Source organism: Aotus nancymaae, unplaced genomic scaffold (assembly GCF_030222135.1).
Source record: "Aotus nancymaae isolate 86718 unplaced genomic scaffold, 86718_ANA_hifiasm-v0.15.2.pri h1tg000029l, whole genome shotgun sequence".
In the NCBI taxonomy this organism is placed as follows: domain Eukaryota; kingdom Metazoa; phylum Chordata; class Mammalia; order Primates; family Aotidae; genus Aotus; species Aotus nancymaae.
Genome location: NW_026988442.1, coordinates 71,015,141 through 71,030,410, shown reverse-complemented (window position 1 = coordinate 71,030,410; position 15,270 = coordinate 71,015,141). Strand labels below are relative to the sequence as shown.

The window sequence follows — 15,270 nt, the reverse complement described above, 5'->3', positions numbered from 1 at the left end:
CATCCATATAATATATGACTTGCTTCTCCTTGCCTTCCACCATGATTGCGGGGCTTCTGTAAGTTCAATTAAACCTCTTTCTTTTGTAAGTTGTACAGTCTTTAGTATGTTTTTATCAGCAGTGTGAAAACAGACTAATACAGATGCGAAGGAAATTTGTAAGGATAATTGCTCCTATCTTAAACCAGTTTTGTATATATTAACATTCTTATGTCACATAAGTGCACAGAAGATAAAATCAAATACACATGGTACAAAGGTTAGCATTAATTGAGAGTTTGTTATTAGATTGATGCAACAGTAATTGCATTTTTTTTTCCATACTGGCAAAAGCCACAATCACTTTTTCACCATCCTAACAGAAATGCAAATTCTTGGGCCCCACCTGAGACTGACTGGATTAAAGACATTAGGAATGGGACCCAGCAATCTTTTTTTTTTAACAAGCTCTCAAAAGACTCTGATGTATTGTCTTGAGTTCTCAAACTTGAGCACACATTTCACCATTTGGAAAGCATTAAAAATACTAATTATTGGGTCCCACTCCTAGAGATTCTACTTAATTACTCTGGAGTGAGGTATGGGCAGGTGATTTTAAAGTTCCCCTGGTAATTCTTTTATTGACAGCTTAAGTTGAGAAGCAATGTTAGTCTTATCCTTGAAATTAAATTGACCGTTCAGTTCCTTGACACAAGGTCCACTTTCAGCACAGACTTCACAATTTGAATATGTCTTCTCTTGTTTGCAGCATCAATTTACAGATTCTTCTTTCTACATGTGAAGACTACTAAAAAGTTAAACAACTGCTTAAAGATTAAAGCTGAATCCTCAGAGGGCCTTCCCAATTAATGTAAGTGTGTGCCCACATATAATCTCAACCTAAAATGTGCAATTAACTTGTAAAGACAAATGCAAGTAAGATGAATTCGATTTGTAAATAGATCCTAGTGAATTCCAGTGAAATCTTGACCTTCAGTTGCAGTACTTTCAACTCCTAATTACCAGCAGAAACATTTCTAATCATAGGCTTTGCATATTTTCAAATCCAAATTTTAATATTATTTTTAATGTTAAACAGTAGCTCTAAATATAAAAGAGATTGTTCATGGAGCTGAAGTATAAAAACAAAAAGAAAGTGATTGTAGAATCTTCGGGTAGGATGAAACCTTTGGGAATCTGGTCTATTCCAGTGACAAAAGCAAAATATGGCCAGTACAAAATTTATAATAAAACTAGAAATGAGTTGAGTCTCTATTTATTTATAGAATAGTGTCAAATAGGGTGAGTGCTTTTTAAAAAATTGCAGTCCTTGTCAATTTGTATGCAGTGCAAGAATAGTTTCTATTACAGAGATCTATGCCATTCTCTCTTATAATAACTTTAACAGTGAAATTATGCCTACTAGACTTTGTCAGCTTCTCTTCTGATGTAAATTTTGATTTTAAATGACAATCTGAAAGGCAAATGTGTGTTATTGAAGAGAGAAACACGTTTGAAGTAAAATGTTTCCTTGGTTGTTAAGAAGAAATGGTCCCGAAACTAACCCATGGCGGTAGTTTACCGATACTCTATAAAATTTGGCTATATTTCAGGACCAAACTGTCTAGCTGCTAAATCGTTACAATGGTTCATATCCAATTGTGTGCAGCCGGCCTCTTGTACCAATTTGTGAGAGCCTATTTTTTTTTATTGATTTATTTTTTTGAGATAGAGGCCTGAATCTCAGCTCACTGCAACCTCTGCCTCCCAGGATCAAGCAATCCTCCCACCTCAGCCTCCTCAGTATCTGGGATTACAGGTATGCACCACCACGCTGGCTCATTTTTTTATTTTTAGTAGAGACAGGGTTTTACCATGTTAGCCCAGCTAGTCTCGAACTCCTGGTCTCAAGTGATGCACTCACCTTGGCTTCCCAAAGTACTAGAATTACAGGCATGAACCACCATGCTGGGCTGTGAGAGCTTATTGTTAAATTTTCACTGATTCTATGTACCAGCTGCAAAGCACATGACATTATTTTAAAAAATAATAATTTTTGTAAATTTACAACTAAACAAATAATGTTTAAAACAAAGGTAATATATACCTGAGACTTCTAATTTCCTGATAATTTTACTACATTGCTCTTCAAGTTATTTGTGTCAGTTGTATCTGAATAGTGGAAATACTACATACTGGTGTGTTAATGCATATTTGTTCCTAATTCCACATTCAGAGAATTATGTTGGCCACTTGATACTGGCTATGGTGGGAGTATTTACAGCATACAAATAGGCCAACAATACATTAGGGTTCCTCCCCACCAGGAAAGGTTAAAACATTTACCAGTACAACGAGGAATGAAACCTAGTATAAGTGCAGGTGCATTTAAATCGGATAGTCATAGAAGTATAATGGCATAATCTGCACCCTATGCATGGATCATGAAACAATTTCAACCTAAAATGTTTGGGTTTCAGTTTTAAGTGTGCCTGATTAATAGTCTGGTCCTGCTATTTATTAGCTTTGTGATCTCAAGCAGGTTGCTAAAAGTCTCTAAGTTTCAATTCCTTTATCTGTAATATATGGACCATAAAATGTCCCTCTTAGATTTCTTATAAAAAAGATTCAATAGAAAAATATGTGTCCAGCACATATTTTAAGTATACGTCCCTTCCAACCCTTCTTCACCTCACCTAATAAAAGACATACAAGTTTGCTATTATAGTTATTTAGATTATTAAAATTTTAGGCATTTTCCTCCTTCGATTCAAGTAAATTATTATTAGAAAAAAGAAACAGGTCTTTCCCTAGGTCTATTACTAAAAAAGAAAATCAGATCAAAGACCTAATAGAAGTTCTTTAATGAACTCATACTTTATTTTCCTAATTGTTTTCATGGCATTTCTTATCTGAATTGAGACTCTGATTCCAGGGCCTCTCTGTATTAATGTTATTAGAGTGCTTGTTACCTTTCTGGTATTCTCTGAATGAGGATGCTCACTGTAGAAAAGGAATCAAGTTTTCTAAAATATAGAGCAACTTAGCAGCAGACTCAGCCAGATTTAGGACCACACAATTAGTCTGGATAGTGGAAAGGAGAGAGAATACACTGCTCAACCCCCTTTATTGGTCAGGCTCCAGATATTTTATTACATATGTAAAATATGCTATTGCCTACTGCGTCGTTCTGTAGTGCTTTCTTTCCATACCACTGCTATCATCTTCTTTACCATGTCATTTAGCACCTTTTACTTTACCTATACTTTATTTGGAAGTTATAAACTCAAGTATTTACAGAGTCTAGCATAAGAAAACTTTAGGTTAGCATCCTCCAAAAACAGGCATTTAAATTGAGAAGTTAACACCATGGAAAACAGTATAGTGACTCCTCAAAAGAACTTAAAGTAGAACTACCATTCAATCCAGCAATCCCAGTACTGGGTATCTACTAGAAGAAAAAGAAGTCATTATATGAAAAAGACACATTCACACACATGTTTAGAGCAGCACAATTTGCAATTGAAAAGATATTGAACCAACCTTACTGCCCATCCAACCAAAGATTGGATAAAGAAAATGTACATGTACACCATGGAATACTACTCAGCCATATAAAGGAATAAAATTATGTCTTTTTCAGCAACTTGGAGGAACTGGAGGCCCTTATATTAAGTAACTCAGGAATGGAAAACCAAACATCATTATGTTATCACTTACAAATGGGAGCTAAGCTACGAGGACACAAAGACATAAAAGTGACGTAATAGACTGTGGGTACTTGGTGGGGGGAAGTTGGAAGGGTGGTAGAGGATAAAAGACTATATATTGAGTACAGTGTACAGTGCTCAGGTGATGAGCTCACTAAAATCTTAAAAAATCACCGTTAAAGAACTTACCATATAACCAAAAACCACCTGTACCCACAAAACTATTGGAATTTAGAAAGAAAAAAATAATAACAAATTGAGGGGTTAAAAAAACTTATTTTTCTACTATTAGAAGTATTATATAGTGCTAAATTATTAAAATGTATACTTAATTGCATTCTATTTCAATAAATACGCTATACATGTCTAAATTATGGGTAAAGTTTCTCCATAGCAATTTTTTAAATCCTTTGCCATAATGAAAATAAAGCACAAGTCTTACAAAGCCTCATTCATTCTGTTGCTGCGTTGGACTAGACGTTTTTGAGACAAATGATAATGAAACATACTGATGCATGAGTACAAATGAGAGTAATTAAATCTGCAACTTCATGTGACAATAAATTTTTACTATTTTCAAAAGTAAGAGAATCTGTGGAAAGTGGGCATTTCCCCATCAACAAAAATATTACTGAAACTAATACTAATTTTGTCAGTCAGTCAGAATATGACTCTACAGAAATGAAAACAATGATTTATCAATTATGTAATCTGTCTGAATTATTTATTGTTCCCATAAGTTAACATATACATGCCAAAAAGAAACAAGTCCTTCTCTCTTACTTCAAATATTACTCTATGAACTATTCTCTTTGACAAGTTTAATCACTATAGATATAAGGTTAATAATGAACATTTGAGAATATCCTGTTAGCCTTGTAATAACCACTTCCTAATAAAACCTGCATTGTTTACATTCATTAATTTTAGCTGAGAATATCGTTTCTACCTCACGAATAGGAATTATTCAGAAGTTATCACAAAATGCACACTCAGGCCCAAAAGTATGTAACAAAAAGTAACATATCCTCTGCTTCTTTTACCTGTATTTATAAAGAAGTAGCCTTTTAAAGGGGGGTAAACTGATAGGATATTCTATGTGACACAATCTCTACTAACAATATGTTTCACTCACAACTTACCACAGGATGCCATTTCATCTGTCTGGTCACCACAGTCATCTTCCCTGTCACATAGCCAGGCTCTGGGAATGCAACGCCCATTTCCACAAGAAAACTGGTCTACCTGGCATGTTCTGGCTATGATGATCAATTAATATACAAAAAATAGATAAATACATTTAGAAGCCTTTTGAACATTAAGGATATAATAAAGCATGCAATATATCTTTTAGACATAATATAGTGTATTTCTCTATTAAAATATTTTAAAAGAACATTTTTATTTAAGGCTCCTGAATATCAGCTTGATCTTCCCTAAAGTTCACATGCTTTGTCCTTCAATTAATAATGACTGCTAAATGACAAGATAGTCAGTTATCCTCACACAATTCCATAAATGCAGCTATGAATTCATTATTTAAATATTTTGCCCAGCACATGCTTATGAATATAAGACTGAATTAATTCAAAGTTTCATCCAAGTCTTAATTAACAAAAAAAGAATTTTGGATAGCATTTGCCAATAAACAGAGAATACTTTTTTGCAGTAATACAGAAGACAGTATTTGGAATCTCAGGATATCTAGCTTCTAATCATGGGGTCAGAATTGTCCTTTTCCTCTAACATATTTAATGCATTTATTTCTTGATGTCTAAATGATCTACTGTATGAAGTGAGAGTGCAGAAAGTATTTTCTAAAACATATATTTGGCCTTAAAATGGTCTTTTTAAACTCACTTTTTAGCACAATTATTTTTAAAAGTATGACTTTTTAATCAAATACATTAATCAACCTTGCTTTGGGCTCTCTTAAGGGTTTCAATGAACACAAACATGGAATCTTGCTTTCTATGTTAGCCGGAGGCAGTGGTTTAAAGTTATTCAGAAAAGGGGTTACGTTTGACAGGAAATTTGATAATCCTTTTCTAATATAATCAGGGCAAATTTTAAAAGGCTGAAAGCCTGAATAGCTTCCCTGCCTCTCCCCTCAGGCCTTTGGTAGTTGCATGCTTAGGTGTTTTTATCCTTTGATTTTTATTTCTTTTTTCTTTTGTCCCTCTGAACTACAAATATGTCTTTATGAGCCTCAATATCCCATCTACTCTTTCCTTTCACTGGACTAGAGAAAAAAATGAGATATATTGAGAAAGGGATACTTAGTTCTATGAAAATTTTGGAGGGGTGAGGTTGAACAGATAATGAATAATGGAGGTCTCAGTGTCAGTGACTACAATAAGAGAATCTTGCATAGTTGATAGACTTCCTGTTTCCTAGGTTTGAGAATCATTGTTTGTTTCACCAAAACACCTTGTGAACGTGGTTACTAATGGTTGGTATAAGAGAGAGTTGTGCAAAGCCAACTCAGTCGAACACACTAAAATGGGTTCCATGAATTAGGATTTCAGAAATCACTGAAAATAATTTCTTATAAGATACATACATTTTATTTCCTTTTGGGAAAAGTGCACTTGCAGTGTTAAGATGTGTATCCATTATTAGTGAATATTGTAAAGTTTATCCAAGAAAAACAAATGAAAATTTACTGGGTTGATTTGATCTGTTAGACTGTTTCTAGTCTTAGTGTCTAAAATTAGAAATATAAGGAAAAGTATTATGGTATGTATTTTGCGTTGCTTGTGTGATAAGGTTCCTAAATCTAAAATATTTTACGCACTAACCAAGTATTTCCATTTTACAAATTCATCATTTATTTTAAATTATCAGATTTTAAATATTCCAGCAAACAAGTATGCTTCTGAAGTTTTTAATGTTAAAATTACAAGTAGAATTAAATAATTCTATATTGTCTCATATAATTCTACAGATTTTCTGATAAATTAATCTGTCATCTATACTAAAATGAATAAAGTTCTTAGGTAATTGTTATAAAATTATGTCTGCTGAGAAAAAAGCTATACATGTATTTGTGTTACCCTAGAGAAGGACGTAGAAAGATATACACAAAATCTAATGTCATTAGTTTACTTGATGGGAAGGGGTAAAAATAGAAGTGTGAGAAAGACTAATACTTTTTCCCTTACCTATCTCTGTGTCACTGGTTACAATAAATTTTTTTTTTAATCTTTTGAGTTTTAAGAGAAATTTAATAAGAGAATTTTTTAACAATTCTTGGTACTTCCTTCCTTCCTAACTTGCCTTCTTCCTTCTTTTCTTTTCCCTTATTTTGTTAAACTTTTCTTTTTTTCCATAGCTCTTTCTTCTTCTTTCATTCTTTGACTATTTCATTCCTTCAGTTTTTTCTATTTTCTTGCTTTACATAGATAGATATTATCACATATTTCTATCCCAAATTCTAATTGGCCCATAATAAGAATTTATTAAATTTATCAAAACCAATGTTCTTTTATTTGACACTCTTATGTCACTGTATTCTCTCCTAATAATTCAGGTTTAATTCCAGCAAAGTTTTATCAGATTGTTTTCTTTCATTAGGAAAGCTATGGTGATTAGAGAGGAAAATGAGAAAGAACTCTATGAACCTGTCTCATATTGTGTATGACCTATCTCACATTGTGATGGTGTGGGAATTTGTGTTACCTCATTAACTCTGAAGCTGGAGGAACTGTTATGACCTATTATTCCAAAGAGTATTCACTGGATTATTATTGAGGGAAAGTATGCCCTGAAGATATATGAATTCATTGTCTGTTCTAATCATGGAGGAAATTATTCACTTAGTCTACCAGGCAATTTTAACTGATTTCAGATGAGAAAGATGCTTCATTCCACAAATCTCCAAGGACTGTTTATCTACAAATTATCACTTTCTAATCAATAAACTTTTCTGAAAACAAACCCACAACATTTACTTTTTCATTTCTTGTCTCCATCATATCTAAGTCAGTTTGGAGGCAAGATTAGCAGAGCAGCCCCATAGGACTCTAATTTTGTAGAAAATGCTGTTCTAAGGGTAAGAAATTGATACCTCCTCCAAGAGAATTGTTTATCTAGCTGCTGAATCAGAGATTCACTGTAATCATGCTTCTCCTGCAGCCATTTAACAGTGAGAACTCTCACAATGCACATGAACTATATGGTCAAGAGGAAACTTGAGCATAGCACTATTCTTAAACTTCCCTTTTGCTGTAAATAATCAAAGCATTCTACTTAATTTTATTTATTGTCATACGATGTCAAATCAAAACATACTCCTTATTTTGTAAAGAAAAGTCTAATTTTTAAATACATTAGGGTTTTTTTAAAAAAGCAATTGTATTTATCTAGTATGCATTTAGTTATAATTGGTAGAGGATGTGAGAAGAGCAAATATTACGTGATCTAACCAGAGCACTATGGTGAGGGGAAATGCTGATATGAAATTGTCTAGGCTTGACTAAAAGGAATGATCATGGTTACTCTGAGGAAAAATTATTTCAAATCTAACTAGTTTTCATCTTTGGCCTCTGGGTCTCCCTCATAAGTAGACAACAATATTCTGGATGTTGAGGGAGAACGGCTGCCCAGACCCTGACTGTGTCCACTTGCTGCAGCCCCCTGTGTATGTGCTGCTTCCTTTTCTGGGCAAATTCTCCAACTTTTTCTCTTATTATTCACTTCACCCCACCCTGGGAAATTTGTTCTGGTCAATTGTTTCTTTTTTTTTTTTTCAGTGAAGTATTTCTACCAACTAGAAAGGTATAGGAAATAATATCATTAACATCTGTTTACTGTTATATAACAATACGAAATCCTATTTTTTTCTATATTTGCTACAGATTTTTATCTAAGAAAAAAATATATGTAGTTAAATTTGAAATTTGCTATGTAATCTTTCATAATCATATATCTCTCCCTCTCTTTCCAGAGGTACTCTTCTTGTTTTTATTATTTTTTTTAATTTCTGGACATATTGTAATACTATTCCTATTTATGAATTCATAAACACTATATAAAATTATTTTATATCTTATACTTCATATAAATGGTATTGTTTATCTTCTTCAACTTAGTGTTTTGTTTTCTTTTTTCCCTTGGATGAAGGGATCTCATCTAATTTAACTTTATTTTTAAATTTATTTTTATTGATATTTGAGTTCTTGTTCAGTTATTTTAATTATCAAAAGCATTCTGTGAATAGAACACAATATATCTATCCATTATTCTGTTAATGGACATTTCAGTTATTTCCATTTTTCATTTTTATCAGCACAAGCCAATGCAAACTTTTATTCATGTCTCTTTCTTCATGCCTCTTTCTTCATGCACAGGTATGAGAGTATAAACATAGAAATAGAATTAGAAAGTCGAAGGTATGCCTATCTCCATATTTATTGAATTTGGCCACTTGCTTTCCAAGATATAATATCATTCACATACTCACCAAGAGTGTATGACAATTCCTTTTTTCCACAATTTTGCCAGTGCTGGGTTTTACCAGATTAATTTATTTTTCCTAATCAAATGGCTGGAATTGTCACTTCAGAATTTTTCTTAAGCTTTTTATAAGGCTTAGCTTAGACAATGCTTCCTTTAAGAAGTTCTCCCAAATAGCTAAAAACTAAATTCCTTACTCTTCCTATGGGCTTCCATGTGGATCAATTTTGCACTTTTCTAGTGCAATAATCAATTATTACACTAGAACGACCTGTTTACACTTCTTTCTCTCAGTCTTCACTCTTAGCTTCTTGAGGAAAGATACTGTGTATTTTCTTTCATTCTATCACCAATGTCTTGGTAGATACTTAATGAAGTAAATAATTCATGAAGTAGAAATTTAAAAAAAGGAAATTGGTTTATTGTGGACAATGGGTTTCTTTTAGATATAAAATAATAACAATGCAAAGAGCTACAGGATGGTGAATTCAATAACAAATTAATTCTCCATTGGAAAGTCTTTTTATCTAGCATATACATCCATGTATTCACCTATATCTAGCAATGGATAGAAATCCAGAAAGAAAACTGGTCTATATAAATGAGGCTTTTTTTCCCAGTATGGGAAGCTATGGGACCTATTTATATATTTCGATAAAGTGAAATGGAAGTACATTGTAACATGACTATGTACTTCATTGCTTGCAAAGCAAAAGGTATATTTATTTTTATCTTTGTTCTATTCAAGTTCTTAAGGTGTCCAGTGACTGTAATAGCTATCATGTATATACTGACGGGAAGATCTAGTAGTGAGTAGCAGACTTCAGCTGACAGCACTTAAAGTGGGATTTAAGCAAGTTCATTCTATTTCCTAGTAGAGCATACGACATGAGTATTTTAGAAATCTTATTATTAGTTTGGTGCAAAAGTAATTGCAGTTTTGCCACTGAAAATAATGGCTAAAGCCACAATTACTTTTGTACCAACCTAATAACTAAAATTGTTTTGTTTGATCTTATACATAAACATTTTTACTTTTACTACTGTAACTAGCTAGCCAATCACAAATGCTTCTTTAAAAATCATGGAGAAATAAGTAGATTTTAAAAATCTAATAGAAATGAAGAAAACATGGTATTATAAATCGAACCAGCAATACCTTTTATTTAAGGTGAAAGCAGATCTCTTTAAGATGATATAAAGCATAATCTCTGAACTGAATCTTAACCTCAAAAGAATAATAATTGGGCCAGGCATGGTGGGTCACACCTGTAATCCTAGCACTTTGAGAGGCCTAAGTGGGAGGATCACTTGCAGCCAGGAATTTGAGACCAGCCTGGCCAACATGGTAAAATCTTGTTCTCTTCTAAAAATACAAAAATTCTGGGTGTGTGGCGTGTATCTGTAGTCCCAGCTTGAGAATCACTTGAACCTGGGAGGTGGAGGTTGCTGTGATCATGCCACTGTACTCTAGCTTTGGTGACAGAGCAAGACTCTGTCTGAAAACAAAACAAAACAAAAAAGAATTATACTGGTTTAGAAAGATGTCTCATTGTAAATAAGTCATATGGCAAGAAAAACTTGAGTTAAGTTAAACTGATCATACCTAAAATTCTAACTATTATGCCGGATATATCATTTGGGATGAAGAGAAATGGCTTTGGAGACAAAACTCTTGGATGGAATTTCCCTGGATCTTTTATCAATAATGTAAGTTTAGGCAAGTTCCCTTTCCCATGCCCCATCTATAAGTTGGATAGCCTAGAGGATAGGGACCTAGGACTGGATGTTCTCTAGAGGTCCTTTTTCTCTTAGAAAGTCTTTTGTAAAGCAAAAGATAGGTTATGAGACAAATGATAAAATATTTCAAAAAATTTGTTTACTCTAAAATGTCAGGTGAGGTTTTTAATCAGGGGACAACAGAATACCTGGCCCATGGATCCTCAGCAAATCTATCACTATGGAAAAAGCTGAATAGAAGACATAGACTAGAATTATGGAATGGTGACTGTTTTGCTCTTGCCAGTGTTGTTTTGTACATAGGGAAAATCTCTCTGGAAACAATTTCCAGTTAATTCATACTCTTATTGTGCTGGAAAAAAAATGCACAGGAAATCAAAAGTGCAGAGAGATATGTCTTTCCAAGAGAAAAAACTGGTGGTGACCAAGAGTGGAAACCAGTCTTCTCAACCCCTGGGTCTTTTCTCTACAGGTTGCTCTGTATTTTTCACTAGTAATTTATAATACTTCTTATTGAGTAAGGCTTACTCTGGCAAAGACAGAGAGAGTTGATGGGGTAGTTGATCTGTTTTGATGTTGCTATATGTAATGGTTTAAAAAAAATCAGTTTTTACGAATCATATCAATATGAGTCATCAAATACACTATTTTTTTCTTTGTCATTTAAAAAGAGGCACTAGGTCGCTGCTAGTCAGTATCATTTTTCAACATTTACGTGATTAATAATGACCTTTCTGGCACTCCGTTGTAAAATATACCACAAGCTGTATATTTCCATTCAATAAGAATCTGGCTAGGGATTCAAAGATTTATTACAATAGAATAGATTATATGGAGATATAAATAGGCTAGTGGTCTTGAGATTTCATGGGGAAAAACCTACCTCACATAAATAATGTGCATGAATAGAAAACTATTCACAGAGGTATTCTATAGTAGACTAAATAAAATTTTTAAATTATTTTCTCAATAATTTTCAAGAAAAAAAAAAACACTCCTGCTTGTGGGATGGCCTGCATCACAGCATGCTAGCAAACATCAACCTCCACTGCCAAGTAGGATTTAGCAGGGACAAGTCTTGTACAAGTAGTGTATCGACAGTCAACCCATATGAATAGATGAAGTGCCAAATTAGTTTGGAAAGCAGAGTAATGTCCAAAAATTAAGTAAAAGATAATTTGTATTCTAGCCTTTGTGGCATCAAACTCTGAATTCATTTACTATTGCAATAATCAAATCATCAGCACTAGGAAAGTTCAGCTTAGTTCAAAGCATTGACTTGCATTTTTATGGGGACTAACTTTGGAGGAGATTTATGTGTATATCCAAGCAAACCTTTACCTGTGCAAGTTTGATTGGATTCATCTTCATTGCTCCCACAGTCATTAGCTCCATCACAAAGCCATCTCTTAGGGATGCAGCGATTATTCTGGCATTTAAACTGATCGTCAGGACAGCTATGATTGACTGGAAGGGAGGGAGAAGTAAGTTTAATTATTTAGAACTGGATGAAGTTGTGAATAATATTATTATCGTATATTTTTGAATTACAGTTACAGAAAAGTTATAGTAATAATATTATATTACAATGCCATAGATTCTGTTATTCATTGTCTTGTATTTAATAGCAAATATTAATATTTGCTTTGTTAAAATGCAATGCTTTTATAGAAAACATCAAGTAGCTAAATCTTAAATAAAAGGAAATGTATTCTTTTTTTATGTCTCCATTAAAACCAACTGTATGGCCAGGCATGGTGGCTCATGCCTGTAATACCAGCATTTTGGGAGGCCAAGGTGGGTGGATCACCTGAGGTCAAGAGGTCAAGACCAGTCTGGCCAACATGGTGAAACTCTATCTCTACTAAAAACACAAAAAATTAGTCAAGTGTGCTGGCACATGCCTGTAATCCCAGCTACTCAGGAGCTTAGGCTGGAGAATTGCTCGAAGCCAGGAGGTGGAGGTTGCAGTGAGCCGAGATCGTGCCATTGTACTCCAGCCTGGACAAGAGGGAAACTCCACTCAAAGATTTAAAACTAAATAAATAAAACCAACTGTATCACTAAGTTTGTTTTCTCATTCCTTATACTGGAGACTCCACTTAAAAATTTTGACCAAGAACATTTAAAATCAACCTCAAATCCTAATGCTAAATATAACAATTATGTATTAAAAATAATTTAGTCATATATATATAAAATATTTTATTTAAAAACAACATAACCATTCAAATATTTCTTAACATAATAAATAAGACTTTTTTTTTTTTTTTTTTGAGACAGAGTCTTGCTCTGTCACCAGGCGCCAGGCTGGAGTGCAGTGGTGCGATCTCGGCTCACTGCAACCTCCGCCTCCCAAGTTCAAGCAATTCTCCTGCCTCAGTCTTCCGAGTAGCTGGGACTACAGGTGCACGCCACCATGCCCAGCTAATTTTTGTGTTTTTAGTAGAGACGGGGTTTCACCATGTTGGCCAGGATGGTCTCAAGCTCTTGACCTCATGATCCACCTGCATTGGCCTCCAAAAGTACTGGGATTAAAATAAGCCTACTTTTATTCCTTCCTGTCCAATGTTTCTTGAGAATGGAAAGAAAAGCAGAGAAAAGAAAAACGCATCACTTGTGACCTAGAGTTGATGTTAACTATGAGATTCTGTATTATTTTAATAACAAAAAACATCATCGTGAGTTTTCTTGCCTTGTACAAACAAATAAACATGCAGCCACAGAAAATACTGAGGTGGCAACCAATCCTCATCTGGGAAGCTGTGTGCAGCTAAGGATTAAACTTTCAATATCTAAGCACAACACGGGGGGGCATCTTAATGTTAACGTCCTACGATTATTTTTTTTCTCCATTCCAGAGGATAAATTCCTAACTGAGTTGACATGCTCTTCAGTATGTGTTTCAGGATTTCAACACTGTTTAGGGTAATTTTCTTTATGCCCAGTAGTTGCAATTCCATATGATAAAAACAAACATTTATATTCATTTTACTGAGAATTTAGAAAATTGTCATTTTATCATGTTTCTTGTGTAGCAAATGTGTGCATTTCCAGTAAGTTTCTATAAAACACTTTTTCTTTAAAGTAGCTTTGTTGATAAGTGGTCTTATCACTTTTTAGAAAGTTTTTATTGATGTATAGCAAAAAAATAAACAGGGAGAAAAGCTTTATATTCTCTGGTATTTGAGCATGATTTACATTTTCTATCCACTTCAGGGACTTCAGCAAGAACAGCTGCTGAGAGAAATAAAAGTCATCTGATATATTAGAGAGCCAACAATTTAAAGTACCAAGATTATACATTTGCACTTCAGTGAGGCTTAATCAAGGACTTTTGCAATCTTCACCAGTAAAATAATAAATAATAAATAATGCCTTTTGGTTTAGAGTTGAAACACTGAAGGATAGAACGTAGAATAACAAAACTCAAGGTTGCAGATTATGAGTGTTTAATATTTAAAATAATCTTCTGAAATGAGCTGTGTGGTATTAGAATATTAACCATGAGATCTCAGAAATAAAATGTTGCTTAGAATCACTGCAATGCTTAGAGAAGACATCAAAGTGCTGGAAGGTGGTTAGAGGTGTGTAACTGCTTATTGCCTCACTTATTGAATTGCCCACTCATCCATGTGTCAGGCACTGTGCTAGACCCAGAGACTACATAACACTACAACACAAGGTGTCTTCTCAGGAAAATAATAACCTATTAGACAAACCAAATAAGTAAGCATGTAATTGCAATTTGATTTGGCAATGACTCTAATAAAGAATTGTACAGGAGATGAATGTTTAACTCCAAATGGCTGTATTGAGAAAAAGATTCTTTGGTAGTCAGAAAAGATTTTTCTAAGAAAGTAATGATAAGCTATGTTGAATTCCATAGACATAAAATAGTGTGGTATTGCAGAGGAAAAAAACAGGACATGTTTTGGAGATCTACTTAGAGTTCAACTTGATAAAGATAAAAAGGGTAAGTGAATGCACAATAGATTAAAGATTAGAAATATAAATACAGGACAGAGCAGGAAGTATTTTATATGTAAGTCAACAGATTTTAAATTTTATCCTGTGGCTATGCAGTTATTGAAATTATAACAAAATATTTTATTCTACAAATATCTTTCTGAAAATAGTGTGGAAAGTGGGCTAAAGTGAAGGGAAGAATAGTGGCAGGGATAATAGAAAAACATTTTTTGAGTTAATCTGAGAACCTAATTTAGCCAATGAAAATTGAGAGGAAGTAAATATTAAAAAAAATTACTTAGGAAGTAGAAGAAATAGGATTTATTTATAAAATTGAGTGTGAACTGTAAGTAAAAGAGAGTTCTCCAGGGAAAAAAAAAAAAAAAAAACCTCATGACTTGGGTGATGGAATGAA

General features: G+C 33.5%; 1 protein-coding gene across 1 annotated transcript in view; it reads right to left on the bottom strand.

Moving 5' to 3' along the window:
• Positions 1-15,270, bottom strand: part of LRP1B (LDL receptor related protein 1B) — a 1,560,879-nt gene that overhangs the window by 704,044 nt on the left and 841,565 nt on the right. Inside the window, exons 18-19 of the mRNA XM_064382912.1 lie at positions 12,228-12,353; positions 4,832-4,948 (exon numbers count right to left, since the gene is read on the bottom strand). Of these exons, the coding sequence (XP_064238982.1) occupies positions 4,832-4,948; positions 12,228-12,353 (243 nt within the window). The remainder of the gene's footprint in view (positions 1-4,831; positions 4,949-12,227; positions 12,354-15,270) is intronic.